Below are 20,374 nucleotides of genomic sequence, written 5' to 3'. Positions count from 1 at the left end.
TCTAAAGAACCTGATAAAGCTTTCTCTGCAACCACACCTAAGACCATGCCCAGAATACAGGATGCATCAAGATGACATCCCAAGGATCATCTGGAGATGAGGCTTTCAGAGACTTCAATGGACATTTTCCTTTTTTCTCCCTTTTTCCTGTTGCACACACTATTTGTAATCTCTACCTCCTAAAGGGGACTGCCCCCTTTAGTTTTGTCAATGTGTTGCTCAAATGTTTTTCTCTTTTTATTCCCCCTCACATTGTTAATCATCATAAGTCCCATAGTTAAGATCCCTTTGTAAAATATTTGTAATATTAGTTATTGCTTCTTTAAGGAAACATTAGTTTCTTAATGAAGCACATGGGGAATTGTGAGAAAATAATTCTTAATCATGGATTTCTTGGGGGCAGCTAAGTGGCGCAGTGGACAGAGCACCGACCCTGGAGTCAGGAGGACCTGAGTTCAAATCCGGCCTCAGACACTTGACACTTACTAGCTGTGTGACCCTGGGCAAGTCACTTAACCCAAACTGCCTCACCAAAAAAAAAAAAGATTTCTTGGGGAACACAGGGATTCAGTCTTAGTCAGCTTTCTCTTCACCCCCACTTGCCCTTTTGGGAGCAGCCCAAGCGCCCATGGGTAGATCAATAGACAAGGAGATCAAAACCACACCTATATGGAGAGAGAGAGAGAGAGAGAGAGAGAGAGAGAGAGCGCGCGCGCGCGCGCGCGCGCGAGAGAGAGAGAGAGAGAGAGAGAGAGAGAGAGAGAGAGAGAGAGAGAGAGAGAGAGACTCTAGGCAGGGCCGGGAGCACAGAGGCTGCTGCTGAGTGCCCAGGGGAGGTTCACTACTCTCATCTCAGGGTCTGCCAGGTTCCTCCCCTTAGGCCTTAGGAAAGGCTGACTTGTGCTTGTTGGGCAATCTAGCGATGAACAGAGACCTGGGTGAGAATGCTGTCCCTGACCCTTAATAGCTGGGCAACCAAATACAAATTCCTCCCCTTTAAATGAGAGTATAGACCAGATGCCCTTGCAGGCTCCTTCCAGCCCTTGATCTTTGACCCTTGGCATGGCAGGAGGGCACACGGATGGCTTAGAAACACCCTCAGCCTGTGTAAGAATGGTGGACTCACTTCCTGCCCAAGACGGTGGCATCCCCAGAAGGCCCAATCCCCAAGGGATGTGGTAGGAATAGGGACAGCAAGGAGGGGCGGAGGGCAGAACACCGGACTTGGAGTCAGCAAGGCCCGGGCTGGAATCAGACCTCTGACATTTCCTAGCTGCGCGACCCTGGGCACGTTTCTTTTCTCTCGGAGGTTGTTTTTTCTCTATAAAATGGGAATGAGTGGTGACGGCTACCCTGGGTTGTTGGGACAGTCAAGTGAGAGAATGTCTGCATGGTGTGTTAAAACCTCCAGAATGCTTTGAAAATGCCAGTGATCCTCGGTCTCATCATCAGAAATGCTGGGCAGATTTCCAAGAGCTTCCAAGATCACTGGGGACCCTTCTGAGAAGCAGACACGGGTAGGTGGGGGACATCACACAACCTGTGCTCACCTGGAAGAGGTGAGAGATGCCATGCCCAGATTGGCTGGAAGGAGAGGGTGAAGAGCAGTCAGATAAAGGGAGGTGAGAAGAGGCAGGGCTTTGGGAAGGAGGTGAGAGGCAGCCACTTCTGGGGTTCCCTTGGCCAGAACATGAGGCCTCCTTCACTGAGCAGAGCTCAGGAGCACTGCGCCTCTGCCTTTGGTGTGAAAGGGAAGAGGGAGGGGCAGAGTCCACTCTTCCTTGATGTAAGGCGGCAGATGAACCTCCAGGATGAAAAGTTCCTTGGTAGCTCAGGGGTACTGGCTTTGGCCTGTCAGCTGGGCCACTGAGCCCCTTCCACAGGCTTCCTGGGAGGGAAGCCATAGACCATGTCCTTCTCACAATATCCAAGGGCAGCCTGGGGAGAAGCCTGCCCCCCCCCAAAAGCAGAGCCGGAAGGACTGTCACAGGTCCAAGGCAGCCACCTTTTATAAAAGATGAAACTGAGACAGAGAAGGGAAGGGGCTTGACCAAGGTTACCTAGGCAAACAAGTGGCAGAGATGGAATTCGAACCCAGGTCCCCTGACTGAATCTCTCACTTCCCTTAAGGGCACCTTCTGTGTTGTCACCCACAGGAGCAGGAAATAGGATTCCCTTTGCTAAGAGTCTTCTTTCCCCCACTGACCCCAAGGCTTACACATGATCCTGGTCACTCCATGCAGAGGAGCCCACAACGTGGGCAGAGTCCATCACCTGCCTCCTGCTGCCTCCCCCCAGCTCTAACTTAGAGGGGCAGGGGTCACCCCAGTTATCCAAGCAGTGGCTCAGGCTGAAGTGGAGACCCAAGTGCAGGGCAGACAGCCAAGGCCAAGGTCCCTAGGGACCTGTGGCAAGCACTTCCACAGGTGGAACAGGGATGTTGGGTTTTCAAAGCTATTTGGTAAATGTACCCAAATGCTTTCTCTTCCTGAGGGTGGGGGCTGACCGCCGCTGGTCTTCATGTTTCTGCCTCTTAGCAGGAGGTAGTTGGACAGGGCTGTTCAGCCAATAGTTATGTTACTTTCTTGTACTGAGTCGTCCAAGGGTCGTGAGCATGAATGTTCTGTCAGGCCCAAAGCTCCCAGGAAGCAGGAAGCGGGAGGGCTGATGCCTCAGCCGACCTGAGTCAGCCAGACCTCTGAGCTTCCCACTGTGCTCCTGGAACCAAGCAAGGGGGTGTCACCAGTGACTAAGCCCAATTCTGCCCGGGGGCCTGGCCAACGTGATGAAGAGTCCAGGCCACAGGTCCCACCCCTGGGAATTTAGTCTCACATACTCCTGAAGGGTTGGGTGGGGCATGAGGGACGACCCCATGCTCAGTCCCTCTCTGCCTCGGACCCCCACTACTACAGTGTCTGCAGTCTCTGTTCCCAGCTCTATCCTTGAGTCCCCCCCCAGATCTCAGCCTCTCCTATACAATCTTCCGGGGCTCACCCCCCTTCCAGCACCTGTGCCTGCCTCTCTGAGGGCTGGCTGCTCCTCCAGCTGTGTTCCTGGCACATCATGTGCCCGTGTTCATTCTTCACCTTTGCCACTTCTCTCCTGCTCCTTTGAGAGTCACAGCAGCCATCAATGGACACACCCCAACTCCTGGGCATTCCTCCTCCTCCTCCCTTCCACCAAGGAGGTCAGTGCCAGGCTCCTAGATTTCCTCTTTCCTCACCATCCCTGCCCTTATTCCTGGGGGTTCCAGAATTCCCCGAGATGCCCCCTCACACTCCCTGGCCTCCCACTCACCCATCTCCTCCATTTGCTCCAGCTCCTTTGCTTTGACCCCCTCCAGGATCCAGCAATCCTTCCCTCTCACCTGGCCAGATTGCTCTGCCCCTTTCCATTCTGGGAGGCTTGAACCTGAGCAGCCCAGATGATTCAAGCTAAAAGCCAAGTGCCTGTCTGGACTTGGGTTTCCGAATGTTCCCAGGATTCCCCCAGAATCTCCTGTCCCCCTTTGTGCTTGTAGATACAGCTTGATTTCTGCCCCTCCCACACACACACAAATGCTTGTGAAAACCAAGCTAAAAGAATGGGAATAGGTTCATACTGGACAGAGCTCATCCTTGGAACAAGGGGCATGCCCTTCTTGTCATCTTTGTGAGAGACCAGAGAGAGGTCGTGGGTGGGATGGAGATCCAAAGGCCAGGGACCCAGAGCTAAGACAGTGGAAATTGAAGCCTAGCTCGGACCCCCTATTCGTTTGTAATATGGGGACAGGAGCTAACGCCCCTGGGCCTGCAGACTGTGGAAGTCACCAAAGTGGGAGCCCTCAGGAGCCCACAGAGAGCGGAGCCAGCCGCCCCAAGAGGGCCAGGCCACCCTGTGCACAGCCCCGTAGCAGAAGCCGCCCCCCAGCACTCCCCCCAAACCGAGGGAGGCGCCGTGTCCTCCTTACCTCGCCAGCGGTCCCAGGTCTCCGGAGTCTTGGCTGCCGGCTTCGCTAGGCGTGCTCGCTGATTTCGAGGAGGGAGACATAGGGGTTGGGACTAAATAATGAAAATAACAGGTATCCCATGTTACAAAATGCAGCGACTGCACTGGTGACGAGCAGCGTCAGACAAACCAAAGCAAACGGAGTCAAAAGAAATCGATCGAATGGGCAGGAGATTGAAATGAGACAAAGAAAAAAAAAAAGGAAAGAAAAGGAAAAGGAAGAAAGTCAAGTGAATTTTACAGATTTTTGGAAATTAAAATTTGAAATGAGTTTTGACAGGGTCGCCTGCGATTCCAAGGCCACGAGGCCCTAGCCAAGCAAAGCCGGTCACTGGGGCCAAAGTGGCCTGGGGCCGAGGCCGCCTCGGGCTTGGTTAGGGCACAAGTGGCCCTGGGAACAAATAAAAACCCCTGGGAAGTCTCCCTACCTGCTCGACACAGCCCAAAGCAGAGCCCTTCTCCCTCCCCCGTCTTCCTTCCCCTGGGGTCGATGGGTCTCCAGTGTGGGGGGAGGAGCAGAGCACCGAGGCTCCCTGGGGGACGGAGAGGGCCAGCTCCCCACTCAGGTACAGGTCCCCTGTGCCCAGGGCTTGTATTTCCTACCCCTCAGGCAGCAAGACAAAGACACTGTCCCAAACCCGGGCTCTTGGGCCACTTTCTGAAGGGAAAAGAGGATCATTCCCGTCTGAGGGACTGAGAGCAAAGCTCACGGACAACAAAGCTAAAGCAATTCCATGTGGTTGTTTTTCCTCCAAATGTCCTTCAGAAAGCAGCCTGAATGGGTCCTCACCTGCCTGCCAGGCTGGCCCCAGCCGGGGCTCATTCCACTAGCCTGGAGGAGGACGAGACCTCAGGCACTTAGGGGAGACCCCTGCATTTGGTTCCAATCATCTGTAATCTTCTCTTATTGGTGTAATAAGATATCGGGCCTGGGAGTCTTGGTGTGGGCTCTGACTGCAATGGGATGGCAGGGCAGAGCCTGGGGTGAGGGGGCCCTGGGCAGGGACCAATCAGGGTGCTCTCTTGGGCCATCTTGGGGTCACTTGCTTTAGATTCCTCGAGAGCCATCGTTGGCTGGTGTACAAGTTTCTAAGCTTTTAGGACCAATTTCTGGGGCTTTTAGAATATCTAAACTTCTCAGACTGTGGGGACCCAGCCTGACCAGCTACGTACCACCATCCCCTCCCCCACAAAATTTCCCAGCCTCATGTCCTCAGTCACTGAAGGTAACCCAAGGTAACAATGGGTCAGTCCAGTGTCCCAACTGTTAACAAGGTCCTTCTTTGGGCCTTGTTAGACTGACACCGTTTATGGGAACTAGACCCAGAACCATGGAACTGAGTGTTGGGAAACGCCCTTGCAAACCACTTCCTTTGCAGTTCCACTAGAGGAAAGTCGAGGTCCTGCAATATGCACACACGGCCAGGCCCCCTCAGATTCCAGGTGTGGGTGGGAGGGTATTGGCAGCTTCTCTCTGTGCTAAAAGTCATCTCAAAGGGCTTCCAACTCTTCCTGAAATGATCCTTGCTCATTCAGGTTGTGCCCCTGTACAGTCCTGTTTGAGTGGAGGTTATCCTGGTGACCTAGCTCAGGAGCCTCTTCTAAGCTCAGAGCCTGGGCCTGCTTCTGTCATAGTCTAGCCACCACTCTTCAGGAAAGGACCTGGAACTTTCTTCTGTCTGAAAAATGCTCCCCCCCCCCCCCCCCCCCGCCTGCCACTAATCTGCTGGCTGCGTCCCAGGCAGTCACCCCAATGAAGATTCTGGAATGAATGGAAATCGAGGGGGAGAACGAAAAGTAATCTGTTGCATACGAGGTCTCCCCTCTCTGAAATCCTGGACAAGTGATGTTTAACACAAAGAAGATGGAAAAGGGGACACCCGTCTCTGCCGCCCCGCTCCCCATCAGCCTGGGCCGGACGCCGGCAGGAGTGCCCGGTCAGGCCTTGGCATGCGCCGATCCGTCGGAAGGATCTCACACAACGCCACAGCAATGGACGCTGAGCTCAGCGCCAGGGCTGGGAGCGCCCTCAGCTCCGCCATCTCTGCCCGTGTACTGGGCACCAAGGCACCCCTGACTCCCCAGGCACACATGAGGGGATTCGAACCGAGCTGTTTCCGTGAGTGCTTCTCTCTGACTGGCCGAAAGGAAGACTGGGAAGGACCAGACGGAGAATGTGCCCCCCGCCCCGCCCCGCCCCGCATCCTCACACTCCTGACCCAGAAAATGAAACCAGACGAGAAAGAAACAAAAACGGCAAGTCAAGGGTTAAGACATGAGGACATGCGCCGGCCACAGCCACACGTTTCTCCCAGGCACGAGGCCCCTTCGGAATAAGGACAGCCGCGGGACCCAGGGAGGGCATTCCCGGAGAGGAAGCTTTGGCGTCCGGTCAACTCCGGAGCCCTCTGGGGTAAGTACCTAGCGGTGGCTCTGGGGAGATGCCGATGCTCTGAAGCAGCGCCTCCGTCTCCCTCCGCTTACGGTCCAAGTCCGAGTCTTCCGGAGCCGGCTCCTTCTTCTGCTGCAAGTCCGCCTGGGAAGGGCAGAAGGGAAGGGAATCAGTCATGGAAAGTGGAGCGAGAGCCCAGGGTGGGCAGGACAATCCGCGGGGGAGCCGGGAGCCGCAGGGATGCTCCTCTCTCCACTGTGGCCACCTGGATGGAGAGCCCCAGGACGTCCATCACACCATCCCTGTGTGTGTGTGTGTGTGTGTGTGTGTGTGTGTGTGTGTGTGTGTGTGTGTGTGTGTGTGTGTGAGATGCACTGTGGCTGTGCGCTCAGGTGTGTGTGAGTGTGCGTGCACCCGTGTGCTCAGATGTGCTTGTGTTAGTGCATTGAGCGTGTATATGTGTATGCGTGTGTGCTCAGTTGTGTTCATGTGTGAGGGTATGTGTTGGCAGGCTCGTGTGTGTTCGTGCTTGTGTACTCTTGTACGCTTGGCTGTTATGGGAGAACCCAACTGAAAACAGTCAGAATGAAAATGAAAAGCTGAGGCAGAAACGCTCCAACACCTTCTGCATACCAGAGAAAATCTGTGAACGGCACAGACCAGCTGTGGAGCATCTATTAGGCACCCACTCAATGCCAGGCACCATGCTGGGGACCAGGGAGTCATGTAGACGAGGAACGCGGTCCCTGCCCTCGAGGGGCATCTAGTCTGCTGATCTGAGGCAGCCGAGCCTGAAGTGAGTGTGAGAATGCCCCTGCTTCGGGCAGCGGGACACCGTGCTGGTCCCCGGGGCTCAGTGGCCAGCTCTGACTTTGTCAGGGTTCCATTAGACACCCCAATGCACTTCTCACCCCGGACAAGACCAAGCTTCCTCTCTGGGACACGCCCCTCTCTCCAGACACATCTGGTCCAAAAGAAAGCTCTGACTCCTTTGGAAGCAGGTGGGATGACAGGCTAGTGGCCCCTGTCACCGTCTGCTCCGCCCAGCAGGGTCCTGGGAGCCAGCCTGTGTGAGGCTCAGGCAATGGGAAGGAAGGGAAAAGGAAGCCATGTCTAAAGGACCAAGCACTGGATCCTCACGGCAATCCGGCGTGATGACTGTTCTACTTTTACAGAGGAGGAAACTGAGGCAGACAGAGGTGAAGAACCTTGTCCAGGGTCACCCAGCTAGTAAGGATCGGAGGTTGAATTTGAACCCAAGTCTTAGACTCCTGCCCCTCTTCGAGTCACTCGGCTCAGTGCACTGGGGCGCCCCCTAGCGGGCCGTGCTGACTCCAGGCCCAGGGCTCCGTGCACTGCGTCGCCATCTGGTGGCCCTATGGGCATCCTTATCGAGAATTTGGCGCCCTGGTTGTCCTCCCCCACTCATGCCAGCAGAGGGCGCTGGCAGACACGGAGGCAAGACTGGGCTTCTTGGGCATTGTCAGCTTTTTCCTGGTTGATCATGCCCCAGCTGATTCTCCCTAATGTTAATGGTGTACAGCCCCTCATTCTCCCTTCTGAGTCTAGCCTACATTGATACCTGCCAGCAAATACCCCCACCTTCCATAAAAATCCAGACCTGCTTGTCAGTGCAACCATTAGGTGTCTACTGTATGTTAGGTCCTGGGGACACTAATTATGCCAAACCCAAAGTAGAGCCGTCCCTGCCCTGAAAGAACTTCCACTCTACCGGGCGGAGGGGGGATGGTGGGACCCCAAGAACGGGAACTACAAAATATACAAGGGAATGCTGGCAGAAGGAGCACTCACTGACCAGCTGAAGGACCAGGACAGGCTTCCTTGTGTTTAGGGGAGGAGGGAGAACACTCCTGGCTTGGGGATGGGGGGGGTGGGTCCCAGAGGTGGGAGAAAGAGCAATGAGCCAGTTTGGTGGGAACAGGGAATAGGGCGTGGTAAGTCTGGAAACACTGTCTGGATCCGATCTCAGAGGTAACAGGGAGTCCTGGACGTTTCTTGAGGACAGGCACCGTGTTCAGAATGAACTGGGGGAAGACAAGGCAGGAGACCGACTAGGCAGCTTTTGCAGTTGGAGGAAACAGTGCATCTCTCTCCCATAACTATTCACAAAAGCCTGGAGAAAGACCACCAGACCAAGTGGTGCTCACAGAATATAAGGAGCAATCTATGCAGCAGGTCCTGCTGCTACCCAGCCTGCCAAGGCTGTGGGCATTGCCAAGAAGGGCTGCACAGACCCTTCTGGGCTAAGGCCTAGCATGGGGTGGCTGGCAGTGCACAGAAGAAAGGAGAGCCTGCCTAGCATGGGCCCCTACCACAGAATAGCAACTGAAAACCTGGGCTGGGCCGATTGCTTTGTTGTTCAGACCCAAGGGCATGATGATGGATGCAGATGACAGATGGGAGGAGAGGCTTCCTCTGAATAATCAGGGCACCAAGCCAAAAGGGAGGCTGCCTTTTGTTCTTTCTGCACTGTTAGAGCCTTCGAGCTATCTGAGATTTGGGGCGACAACTGAATACCCGAGCTCCAGCCAGGGGCAAGTCTTTGGCTGGGGTAGCAAGTCTGCAAACCTTAGATGGAGAGGACAATGATCACACCATGACCTAGATCAGACCACTTAGGACCCACTGGAAATTTGCATCTCCTTGGTCTACAAAGCCCCTAAGATCCTTGAAGGACACGACATGCAAGACCCAGAAAGAAAAAAACAGCAATAGACTCCCAGATAATACAGAACAGCACCAAAGAAGGCCCCAGAATTCCCTCCAGAAGTTCACAGAGCTTGGCCCACACCTAAAATCATAATTCAAGAAGCAAGTCTGGAAGAACAAACAAACAAACATAAACCCTTGACAAGAAAAAGAAAGGTATTATGGAGACAGGGAAAAACAGTAAACAAACACAGGAGACAAAACTAACTCCAAAATATCTATCAATGAAGAGCATAGCTTGGAAACAAGGTTGATTAGAATTAGAATTTCTAGAAGAAATGAAGCATGAGGTTTTAAAAAAAGATTTTTAAATAGTATTATAAATAAAGTGAGAACTTTAGAGGAAAGAATGGGCCAATAAATGAGAGATCTGGAGAAAAGACTTGGAAGAGAAATGAACAGTTTCATATAAGAGGTGAAATGCCTTACCCAAATATGAGTCTGAAAATTAAAATATGCCAAATAGAAGTTAATGACTCCAGGAGAAAACAAGAATTATTCGAAGGAAGGAAGGAAGGCAGGCAGGCAACAAGCATTTTAAGTGCTTCATAAGTAAGGTGCTAAGTATTAGCAACAAAATTACAAGCAAAAGAAAAACATTCACTGCCCTCAAGAAGGGGAAGATAAAAAGTGGGGGGAAGGGGCGGGCAGCAGAGGAAGATACCTCACACAAGGATGTGCTAGGAGAGGAGTGTCTGACTCTTATCTCCACCCAAGTCACAGAGGGAGAGAGGTGGGGGTCAGCTTTCCATGAGACAGCGCCTAGGCTCTGGTTTGCTGTCTTATGTGCATCCTATCAATCACTGAGATTGTGTGTCTGGACAGAAGGTTGCTGCTTACGAGGTTAATTGCTGGAAGACCATGAGAAGAGTGAGTGTAATGGATTCTTTTACAGGGGGGGCTAAAATAAAAATGGAGGACACCTCATGTCCTAAAGCCCCCCCCCTTTCCATGTGGCAGCTTCTGCAATGGGACTGAGCCCCTCTCTTTCCTCATGGTGGTTTCTGCTGTGGGGGGAGGAAAGGAATGATCTGATTGTTCCTTTTGAAATCTTTTGTAGTAGACTAATTTAAAATCAGGAATTATTTGTAATGTGTAAAAGTTTCAAAGAAAAAATATTTTTAAAGTCTCTAACCATTGAATGGCACTGAATTGAGACCAGCTCTTGGCTTTGACTTAATCACTTAACTCTGGTAAAGCTGGTCATGCCCCCTCTGCATTTAGACTGGAGGGCCGCCAATGAAGAAAAGGAGAAAAAAATAAGTAGCCACACTAACTACAATCCTGATCTGATCAATTTCCAAGGTATGAACAGACACCTGGGCTCTTTAGAGAAACAGGTTAAAGAACTTAAACACAGCTGGGAAACACCACATTATCAAATGTGCTATGTGAATTTGTGGATAATAGACTTTTTCTTTTAAAGTGCTAAGAGTATTAGGCCTTAGAAAGTTCTGTGTATAGAGTAAAGCACATGAAACTGAATTAACAACACCTGATTGGTAGGTAATTAATTGGTTTTGTTTCAAGTTTTAAAAATTCCTAATATTGTTTTAAGGTACTATGTTTCTAAATTTTCTTATAATGTGCAAATTGGTGAATAATTGTATCAGCTATGGTGGAAAAACAATTTCATATTTGGACGTCAAATTAAAAATAATTTTTTTTACTGTTAATATAGGAAATCTGAGTTTCCTCAATACTTAAATCTATATGAGGCTCTGATTTTTGTAACTTACTATTTAAGACTTTATGGGACTGTTAATTGATATTATTCTGAGTCTGACTACCAGGTATGGTCATCAAAGGAATACTACATTAATCCTGAGCCAGTGGGTCATAGTGAAGAGCAGGTGGTGAACTGCCAGGGGAAAGGCTGGGAGACTTTGGCAAGGGCTGAAGTAAGATTCTCCTGACTTTAATTTCCCCAATATGAAGCACATCCCACCTAGCTGACTTTGAGTCTGACTCAATACACCTGGCTGTCTGTAGAACTTCTGCCTGGAGTACACATGACGTTCCCTGAGAGCTCGGTCCCTCTTCTTTTATGATAAATTCCTATAATCATGTCATTTAATCAGCATGCACACAATATTGGATTTTGGGGTGGTACGGCAATGGGTTACTATAGTGAGATGCAGGTAGAGAAATTCTAGTCCTTTTATATTCTAAACAACTAAAGTGTTTAAGAATCTGGCTTTGTCATCTGTCTGCTATTCATTATGCATTTTAAAATTGAATCAGAAACACCTTAAATGCAACTTATTTGACATGCCCTCTTGTCACCTTAAGTCCTTTTGATTCTTAACCTTTTGTTGAAGTCTGTTCCATCCAAGCTCAAGGCTTCAACTTCATGGCAACTACAGCTGGTGCCTATACATCTCCTCCCACCCTCTGGACCTCACATCTCCTCTCACTTTCTGGACTTGCCCCCCCCCACTGTGATTTCTTTGACTCTGCTCAGTTTGAAACATTTACAGATGAAGAATCTTCAGCCCCTTTCCCCTTACATATAGAGAAGTGGGGAATGTTATGGGGTTAAGATTAACGTTTGAACTGGCCAGCTAAACTAAAGGATAGACACACCTTGAGAAGCAAGAGAGATAAATCCATTAGGTGTGGCTACTGCCTGAATGACACCAAGGGGACAGATAATTCCAGAAGTCAGGACCACCTCTCCTCATTCCAGCTTCTCCAAACCCCAAAGGGAACTTTCCACAGTTAGATGATCACCCTCATATATCCTCCATAAAAGCTTTTGCCTTTCTCCTGTTCAAGAAGATAGGTATCTCAAAGAATCCTGTCTCTGTACCATGCCATCTCCCCTCCAGCAAAGTTTTTTACTTCTCTCTTGGTCTCCTTTCTCTAGCGCCTAAATAAAATATGATTTTATTCTAATTGAATTTGTGTTCAGGAGAGCGTAATTCCTTAAAAAGGAATACTTAAAGACCCCCCACACCACCCACTTCCCCTGTGATATAATTTATATTCAAGAATAGGAAGCTAGGTGGTGCAGTGGATAAAGCACCGGCCCTGTATTCAGGAGGACCTGAGTTCAAATCCAGCCTCAGACATTTTATACTAGCTGTGTGACTCTGGGCAAGTCAATTAACCCTCATTGCCCCGACCAAAAAAAAAAAAAAAGTTAAGAATAGGAAGGAGTGATACAAGAATGAAATATTTATATTCTAAAAAGGGAGATAAAATAAGCAATGCAGAAATCTAATGTCATCAGGAGTCATAGAGACAGTTAAGACAGAGAGAATGGTTTTGTTATGTTCAGATAATCTTAGAAAGGGAGAAGAAAAGAGCAATACATTAGAGAAGAAAGAGAAAGATGAATCAGGGTGCACAAGTAGAAAAAAGAGGAAGAAGTATGGGGGAATAGGCATCATTTGAACCTTCCATCTGAACTAGTCAGAGGGAGTTAGGAAACGCACACACAGAGTTTTGTGTGGAAACACATCCAACTCAACAGGTAAACCAGAGGAAATAATAAGAGGGCAGAGGTGTGGGAATGGAATAAGAGCAGGTTGATTCAGGGAGAGATTCATCATATGCAAATAAATTTTTATCTCAGAGGGTGGATCATGAAGAAGAGTTAAAAGAAATGAAAAAGAGTAAGAACCTGAACTCAGACCTGGATGCAGAAAAGAAAAGGGGCAGGGGAGTGGAAATAGGTTCTTTAAAATATAAATACCACTGCTGAGCTCCCTTCTTTGTATAAAGGGGGAGGCACATTGAAAGGAGGAAGTGTGAGAGATCAGGATAGAGAAAGTACATGATTACTTATCCTTGGGAATGCAAATAGGCCCGAACATACCCATAGAAAGGAAGAGAGCAGCGTAATGGATCAGAGAGCAGAGTCCAACCATAGGCTGTGTGCAAGAAACACAGCTGAAATGTTAAGATTTGAACTGAGTGAAAATAAGGGGTTGGAGCAAAATCTATTATGCTTCATCTGAAGCAAAAAAAAAAAAAAGGCAAAGGTAATCATGATCTCAGATGAGGCAACAGCAAAAACACATTTGATTAAAAGGGATAAACACAGAAACTACATTAAGAAATTGATAAATCCTTAGACAATTTAATTTTTAAAAAGAAAATTAAAACCAAATTACATGGATCAAAAATGAAAAAAGATTCCACAAGAAGAAATAAATGGAATATTAGAGTCTCTCTCTCTCTCTCTCTCTCTCTCTCTCTCTCTGTGAGGCAATTGGGGTTAAGTGACTTGCCCAGGGTCACACAGCTAGCAAGTGTTAAGTGTCTGAGGCTGGATTTGAACTCAGGTCCTCTTGAATCCAGGGCCGGTGCTCTATCCACTGCGCCACCTAGCTGCCCCTAGAGTCTATTTTAAAATGATAAGCCAATAAAACAAACCACTTAAATGAAATAGATGACAACAAAAATATGAACTATCCAGATGAGCAGAATAAGAATTCTTTTGTTTGTTTGTTTGTTTTAGTGAGGTAATTGGGGTTAAGTGACTTGCCCAGGGTCACACAGCTAGTAAGTGTTAAGTGTTTGAGGCTGGATTTGAACTCAGGTCCTCCTGAATCCAGGGCCAGTGCTCTATCCACTGTGCCACCTAGCTGCCCCCAGAATAAGAATTAAAGAATTTAAATAAGCCAGTATCACCTTCTGGGTGAGGTGACCAAAAAGACGGGACCCTAGACATTTTCTCTCACCTTCACAAACTCTTCAAATATCCCATATGAAAATCACTCAAAGAGGAAAAGTAATTGCAGCTGTACCTACAAGCTAAGATGCCCCAAACTCTGAGTATGAACAGCAGAAAAGGCGCCCCCAGACCCCACCTTGTGAGAAGGGTGCGGCCCAGGATCTCCATCCCCAGGCTGTGCTTTGGGATCCACTCTGGTGGCGGCCAGTGTGCTCTCCCCCATAACTGGATGGTAACCACGAGCCCAGAATTCCATGAACTGATGCACAGTGTTGTGGGCAGTGCCATAAGCCATAACTACTGCAATATGAATGGAAAAATAAAATAAAAAATGAACGTAAGCAGAATTCTACAGATTCAGTGACACTTCCCAGCAGTGCATTGTTTCCTAACTATCCTGTCTTATTGAACTGCTTTCCTTGTATATACTTGTTGGTGTGTTCTCTTCCCCACTAGGTGGTAAGCTCCTTAGTGGCAGGGACTGTCTTTTGTCTTTTTGTGTGTTCTTCGTTGCTTAACACAGTACCTGGGACACAGGAAGTGCAGGTAGATGCAGCAGTGGATAGAACCAAGGGCCTGGAGTCAAGAAAGACCAGCGTTCAAATGTGACCAGACACTTACTAGCTGTGTGACCCTGAGCAAGTCACTCACCTGCATAGAACTGGATACTGAACTGTTTCGTTTTATTTTAAATACATCAGCTGGTAGTCTGGTCCTTCCAGTATTAAACTGATTTCCCCCCTTTTGCCCTGAAAGCATCGGATGCTGGTAAATAGTTTACAACTATAAATTTAGAGTTCGGGTCTCTGAAAACAAGATGGGCTTTTAAGTATAAACTGCATCATTAACATTTCCTCTATCCCTTTCTTAAGTCTGACCAATCAATCTAAATCAAGGCTGTGTTTGCTGATTTCAGTGGTGTAAATACTCCCACTGAAAATCGAACAATCTGCTCTGGAGAGCGGGTTGGAGTTGTGTCCACTGCCTGGGAGTGGTCTTAGAGATGTCTAGTCTGCTTTTCATCTTGCACAGATGAAGATCCAAAGCGGTTCAACAATCTGCATTTAGAGGAGAGATCTGGGATTTGAACTCAGGCTCTGGGGTTCATAGCACTGGGATCCCCACAAAAGGGATATCTGACTGGAGGGTGGCAGGACCAAACTGGCTCCTGCTTCCCTTCTGCAGCCCATTTCAGCCGGAATTGCCCTCCCTTCTCTCATGCCCAAGATTCATGAAATTAAAAAGATGAAGCAGACAGTCTAATGTGGAAGCCCACTTGCTGCACCAAACACATCTCAGAATAATTCTGGGGAATTCGCTTGAGATTAGAATGTCACTTCAGAAGAAACTCGCGATTAGCCTAGGACAGCTGGTGCTCTCCACTCCTACAAGTGTTGACACTTGAAGGGAGGAAAAGATAGTATCTCAAAGCTTCTCTGATTGTGCTGGAAATGAGTACCCATCCCACGTTAGTGTCCTTTGAACTCCAGGTTCAGTCGCTCAGTCTGCATACAGAAGAGCCAACACCAGGAGTGGTGCCTGAAGCCAGCCTCAAGGACAAACAAATGAGCCATCAGTCATTGGATAATGAGAGAGATACCAGGCGGACAGACAGTCAGGCTGAGAAGCTGAGCAGCATCCTGGATGCCTTGCCACTCTGCAGGGAGCACAGTACAGGCAGCCTCAAGGACAAACCAGTTTGCTGCCGGTCATTCCATGTAAAGAAGGGATAGTGATTCTGGGTGTGCATGTCGGGAGGCCTTGCTTCCCTAGATGGCTGGGATGCCCACAGTCCAGGAAGAGGAAAGTCTCCTGTCAGGTTTGAGACCTCAAGGAGAACAGCCTCACTCCTAAAGGAAATTCCAAAAGGCTGGGCAGAATTGGGGAATTTGGCTCAGAGCTATCCAAATATTACACACACACACACACAGAGAGAGAGAGAGAGAGAGAGAGAGAGAGAGAGAGAGAGAGAGAGAGAGAGAGAGAGAGACATATATAGTTTGCATGAGGGGCAAATCCACATTTGAAAAGGGCGTTGACCTCCCACTGACCAGAAAGGATGGAAGCCAAGTCTAGCCAGACCCAGGGAAGGAGACCTTTGAGAACCCTGGCCAGGAAGTTGAGGCCGCAGGGGTAGAAGGCGAGGATCTCCTGCACATTTGTAAAGTGACCTGGGCCAAGCCACAACTTTCCAGGACTGCAGTTTCATTACCAATGTAGGAAGCCCCAGGGACATGAGCAAAAACTGAAAAGTTGCTGGAAACTAAAAGGGGAACACTGAAATGTAGAGGAAGGCCCTACAGATGCAAAAGGGACATTCCACAGCCTGGAGAGGGCCCCAGGCTCAACTGCAAATGAAGAGGCCAGCGCGACAAAGAACATGCCTCCAGGACATGGGCCACATTCTGTTTGCCCTAAGATCCAGGGTCTCATAGAATCCACTTGGATAATATGGCAGCTCCATCAAATCCAGGTGATCCATACGTTCATATGAACAGAACTCCAACCTTCCTGACTCGAGGCACAGAGCTCTATCCACTGGGCTCAGTGGTTTTCCACTGTGTCAGACTCTCTATTACCCATTACCCAATGTGGGGCTTTCTTGGCAGAGATACTGGAGGGATTTTCCATTTCCTTCTCCAGCCCATTTTACAGATAAGGAAATTGGCAAACAGGGTGAAGTGACTTGCCCAGGGTCACAAGGGCTAGTAAGTGTCTGAGGCTGGATTTGAACTCAGGAAGATGAATCTTCCTGACTGCAGGCCTGGCACTCTAGTATGCCACCTACCTATCCTTGGGACAGACTTCCTTCCCTAAGGCAACATGGAGTATCTTACTGAGGGTGGGAGGTTTTGAGCCAGGCAGAATTTGTCTAATTGGGGGGGGGGCATTCTTCTCTCTTCTCCTTCCTGGAGGTGACAACCCCCCCTCTGGGAGAGTCACTACAAAGAAGCTTCTAGCATCCTAGAGCACTGAAAGGAGCACTATAACACTCTGCTGGAGAAGGCACAGTTACCACCCACCCACCCAGCCCAGGCCTACCCATTCAGAGATGTCACACTTATGTGCTGCTCACTGGGTGTCAGGCCACTGGCACAGACACAAGATAATTCCAGCATTCAAAGAGCGTGCATTCTGCTGGGCAAAGCCACATGAACACATCAAAGTAAACACAATTTAGGGGAAGGTGGGCAGTGGGAACCGAGAAATTGAGGGTGGCTTCACAGAGGAGAGAATCTCTGCTGAGCTTTGAAGGAAGTTAGGAAGGCTACATGGCATAAATAGAGAGAGTGTATTCCAGGAATGGCAGGGAGGAGAGCTTTGTGCCTCGAGTCAGGAAGGTTGGAGTTCTGTTCATATGAACGTATGGATCACCTGGATTTGATGGAGCTGCCATATTATCCAAGTGGATTCTATGAGACCCTGGATTAAAAGGAGCAAAATGCCTTTGACTAAGACTTCAAACTGAAACCAGACAGTCCCTATTCACTTTCCCCAAGAGAACAAACAAACTTAAACGCCCCCTTTGAAATTCCCATTCACTATCTTCTTTCCCCAAGAAAGTAAATAGATCTGATATTTCTCCTGATCAACTATTGAGACATCCTTGTCTTTGATAAAGCCCTTCCTGTTTCCATGTAATCTAACCCGAGCTGTAAACTGAGAGGTTGTTTGACTGCTTTGCATTAGTAGTATTTGTTTTGGCTTGGTTGGTATCTGCTAATGAAGGCATCTTGTAACCAGTGAGCAAAGAGAAGCTTATATTGCCTTAGAAAGAGGGAGACCTCTCCATCTCCCTTGGAAGGGTTCTCCAGCATGATCATGTTGATTCTTCTTGGGACAAAATAAATTGGTATTATGGTTTTCTGTCTGTCTCTGATCTGGTTTTTCCTGTAGGAGAAATTATGAAAATAATTTCTCTGATTTGATCTGGTTTTGTCCTGTAGGAGACATGTTCTCTGATCTCGTTTAGTTTTTTGTTTTTGTAGGAAATATCAAATTGATTTCTCTGATCTGTTTATTATTATTTTTTTAGGAGACAGGCATTGGAAACAAATTTAATTTGCCACCGTTCCAATCCAGCGCCCTCCCCCGGGCTGCCTTCCCAGCCCTCACCTCTTTCTTCTTCCGCTCCTCTTCCTTTCGTTTCTTCTCCTCCCTGATCTGGGCCAGCCGCTGCTTCTTTCGCTCCAGCTCCGCTTTTAAGTCGCTTTTGTCAGACATCGTGGCTCCCTGGGGAACAAGCAAAAGAACACGTGGAATCATTCCGTCATTTATTTGTTTCAAAATGTGTCGCGTGGGAAGGCGGGGACCCGGAAAGGAGATTGGGCGGCCAATGGGTCAGAATGGTCCCAGGGAGGCTCAGCGGCAGCCAACAGGACCTCTGGGGCGACCCTCCCTAACCCCTTCAGGGTCAGCAGGCCCAAGAGGGAGGCCTGAGGGAAGAGGGGGCAGGGGGCGGGACCTCCAAGGCAACAACAGAGAAGAAGGAGTAAAAAGAGGCCCGGCAGAAGCTTTTGTTCTAAGAGGGAATGCATAAGGATAAGGGCCATGAGTCGGAGAATACAAGCCTAGAATGAAACACGAAAAGAAATCTAGGATCCAACACAGACATCGGTATTAGCGAGAAGAAAAACCACTTCATCAAAGACTAGAGTAAAGTTGGGTTTAGTGGGGGATAATGTCAAGGACCTTTGTGAGGGAAGAGTAGAATATGGAAGAACATGGAGGTGAGGTCTAAAAAGAGGATGAAGGAAAGAAACGTTTTTTAGAAAAAGGTACAGAAAATGGAATGAAAACTAACAAATCAAACAATTAGAGGAAGAGGAAGAGAGGAAGGGGGGTTTTTTCTTGACTATTTAACTGAGAGAACAATGAGGGGAAGAATGAGGTAACTGGATAAAGGGAAGAAGAAAATAGATATTGATAAGTTAATCAAAACTTCAAAATTAGGGCAGGTGTGAGCGGGAGGTTGAGCTTGAGGGTGAGGGGAAGAGAGCTGTTGAGAATAGAGTTGCATAAAACAAGCAGATTAAAAAACAACAAACAAAACTACAGAAGAAAGGGGGGGAATCCTCATTCAGGAGGGAAAAACGATGTAAGAAACAAATGGAGAAGAATATAAACCTAATTCATAACTTTAAATGTGAATGGATTAAACAATGGGTAAGAAAACAAAGTCCCACGATCTTTTTCTGTGTACCTCTGAGCCCCAGAGCAGAGAGGAGATTAATTTCTAACTTTTAGCCCTGCACACACACCTGCAGTAGAATCACCTGGGCAGGAGACCCAGACTGAAGGGGAGTCAGCAGTTCAGTCATGCTGAACCTGCAGAACCTCCCAGCAGGCTAATAGAATTTAACAGCAGTTTGCTGTGTACTACTACTCCCAACTAAGGTCAAGACAACAGACACAAACCCAGGTTAGGAACTTACAGAGCTCAGACTGGGGGCAGTGAACAAACCTTTACTGAGATCCCAATGCTTTGGGAGCCCTGAAAACTTTCAGGCCCCCAGACTAAGCTGTGAAAGCAGAAGAAAGGCATAAAAGGAGGTAAGCTCAGGCCAGACATCGACACCACCAGCACTCCCCAGAAGGGTGCGGAGCCCAAAACTAACATAAAGTCAAGAAGTAGGCTGGAAGAATGAGTAAAAACATTATGTTATGAGAAAGAGAAACTCAAGACAAAACACAGCAGAAGACAATGACTACAAAACATCTACAAATTAAACCTCAAAGAAAAATGCCACTTGGACACAAGTCCAACAAGAGTTCTTCTTTTTGTTGTTGTTGTTGTTAAAACTTTTTTATTTTATATATTACCAGAATTCTAACATGATCCAACTCTCTCCCACCTTCCAGAGAGTCATTCCATTTAAGAAATAAAAATTTTTAAGAAAGAAAAAAGCTGAGATAAAAAAAAATGAGCAAAGCCTATGAATATATTGAAAAATTCTGAAATGATATGCATTGTACCAACTGGTAAACTACTCTCCCTTCAAAGGAGTGAGGTGGTAGTGTCTTCTAATTTCTCTTTCTTCCTTGTTCTTTGTAATTTTTCAGCATTGACTTTTGATTGGTTTGTGGTGGTCAACAAGAGTTCTTAGAAGAGCTAAAGCAAGAAAGAGACCTTTGAAAAAGAGATAAAAGCGGTTTTAAAGACCAAATAAGAATGATAGTGGAAAAAAGAAGGGAAAAGAAGCACAACCTAGGAAAGAAACATGAAAAGAGAATCAATAATTTGGAAAAAGAAGTACAAAACCTTACTGAAGAAAATAACTCTTTGAAAATTAGAATTGGATAAATGGAAGCTCATGACTCCATGGCATGTGGAGAAATAATAAAACAAACTCAAAAGACTGAAAAAATAGGGGGGGAAATATGAGTTGTCTAACTGGGAAAACAGCTGACCTGGAAAATATATCAAGAAGAGATAGTTTAAGAGTCATTGGATTACCTAAAAGCCACGAAGAAAAAGAACCTAGACATCACATTTCAAAAAGCCATAAAAGTAGGGCAGCTAGGTGGTGCAGTGGATAGAGCACTGGCCCTGGATTCAGGAGGATCTGAGTTCAAATCCA

At 48.0% G+C, this 20,374-nt stretch overlaps 1 protein-coding gene across 6 annotated transcripts in view; it reads right to left on the bottom strand.

Annotated features, from left to right (window-relative positions):
• DYNC1I1 (dynein cytoplasmic 1 intermediate chain 1) overlaps window positions 1-20,374 on the bottom strand; it is a 161,887-nt gene that overhangs the window by 116,118 nt on the left and 25,395 nt on the right. For 4 of the 6 annotated variants that reach the window (XM_043966798.1, XM_043966803.1, XM_043966801.1 and 1 more), the window contains exons 2-4: window positions 17,910-18,026; window positions 6,409-6,523; window positions 3,950-4,091 (exon numbers count right to left, since the gene is read on the bottom strand). In XM_043966798.1, the coding sequence (XP_043822733.1) occupies window positions 3,950-4,091; window positions 6,409-6,523; window positions 17,910-18,017 (365 nt within the window). In that variant the 5' untranslated portion in view covers window positions 18,018-18,026. The remainder of the gene's footprint in view (window positions 1-3,949; window positions 4,092-6,408; window positions 6,524-17,909; window positions 18,027-20,374) is intronic. The other 2 variants (XM_043966800.1, XM_043966802.1) reach the window with 1 other exon arrangement.

This window comes from Dromiciops gliroides, chromosome 5 (assembly GCF_019393635.1).
Source record: "Dromiciops gliroides isolate mDroGli1 chromosome 5, mDroGli1.pri, whole genome shotgun sequence".
In the NCBI taxonomy this organism is placed as follows: domain Eukaryota; kingdom Metazoa; phylum Chordata; class Mammalia; order Microbiotheria; family Microbiotheriidae; genus Dromiciops; species Dromiciops gliroides.
This window is presented reverse-complemented; position numbering and strand designations above follow the sequence as displayed.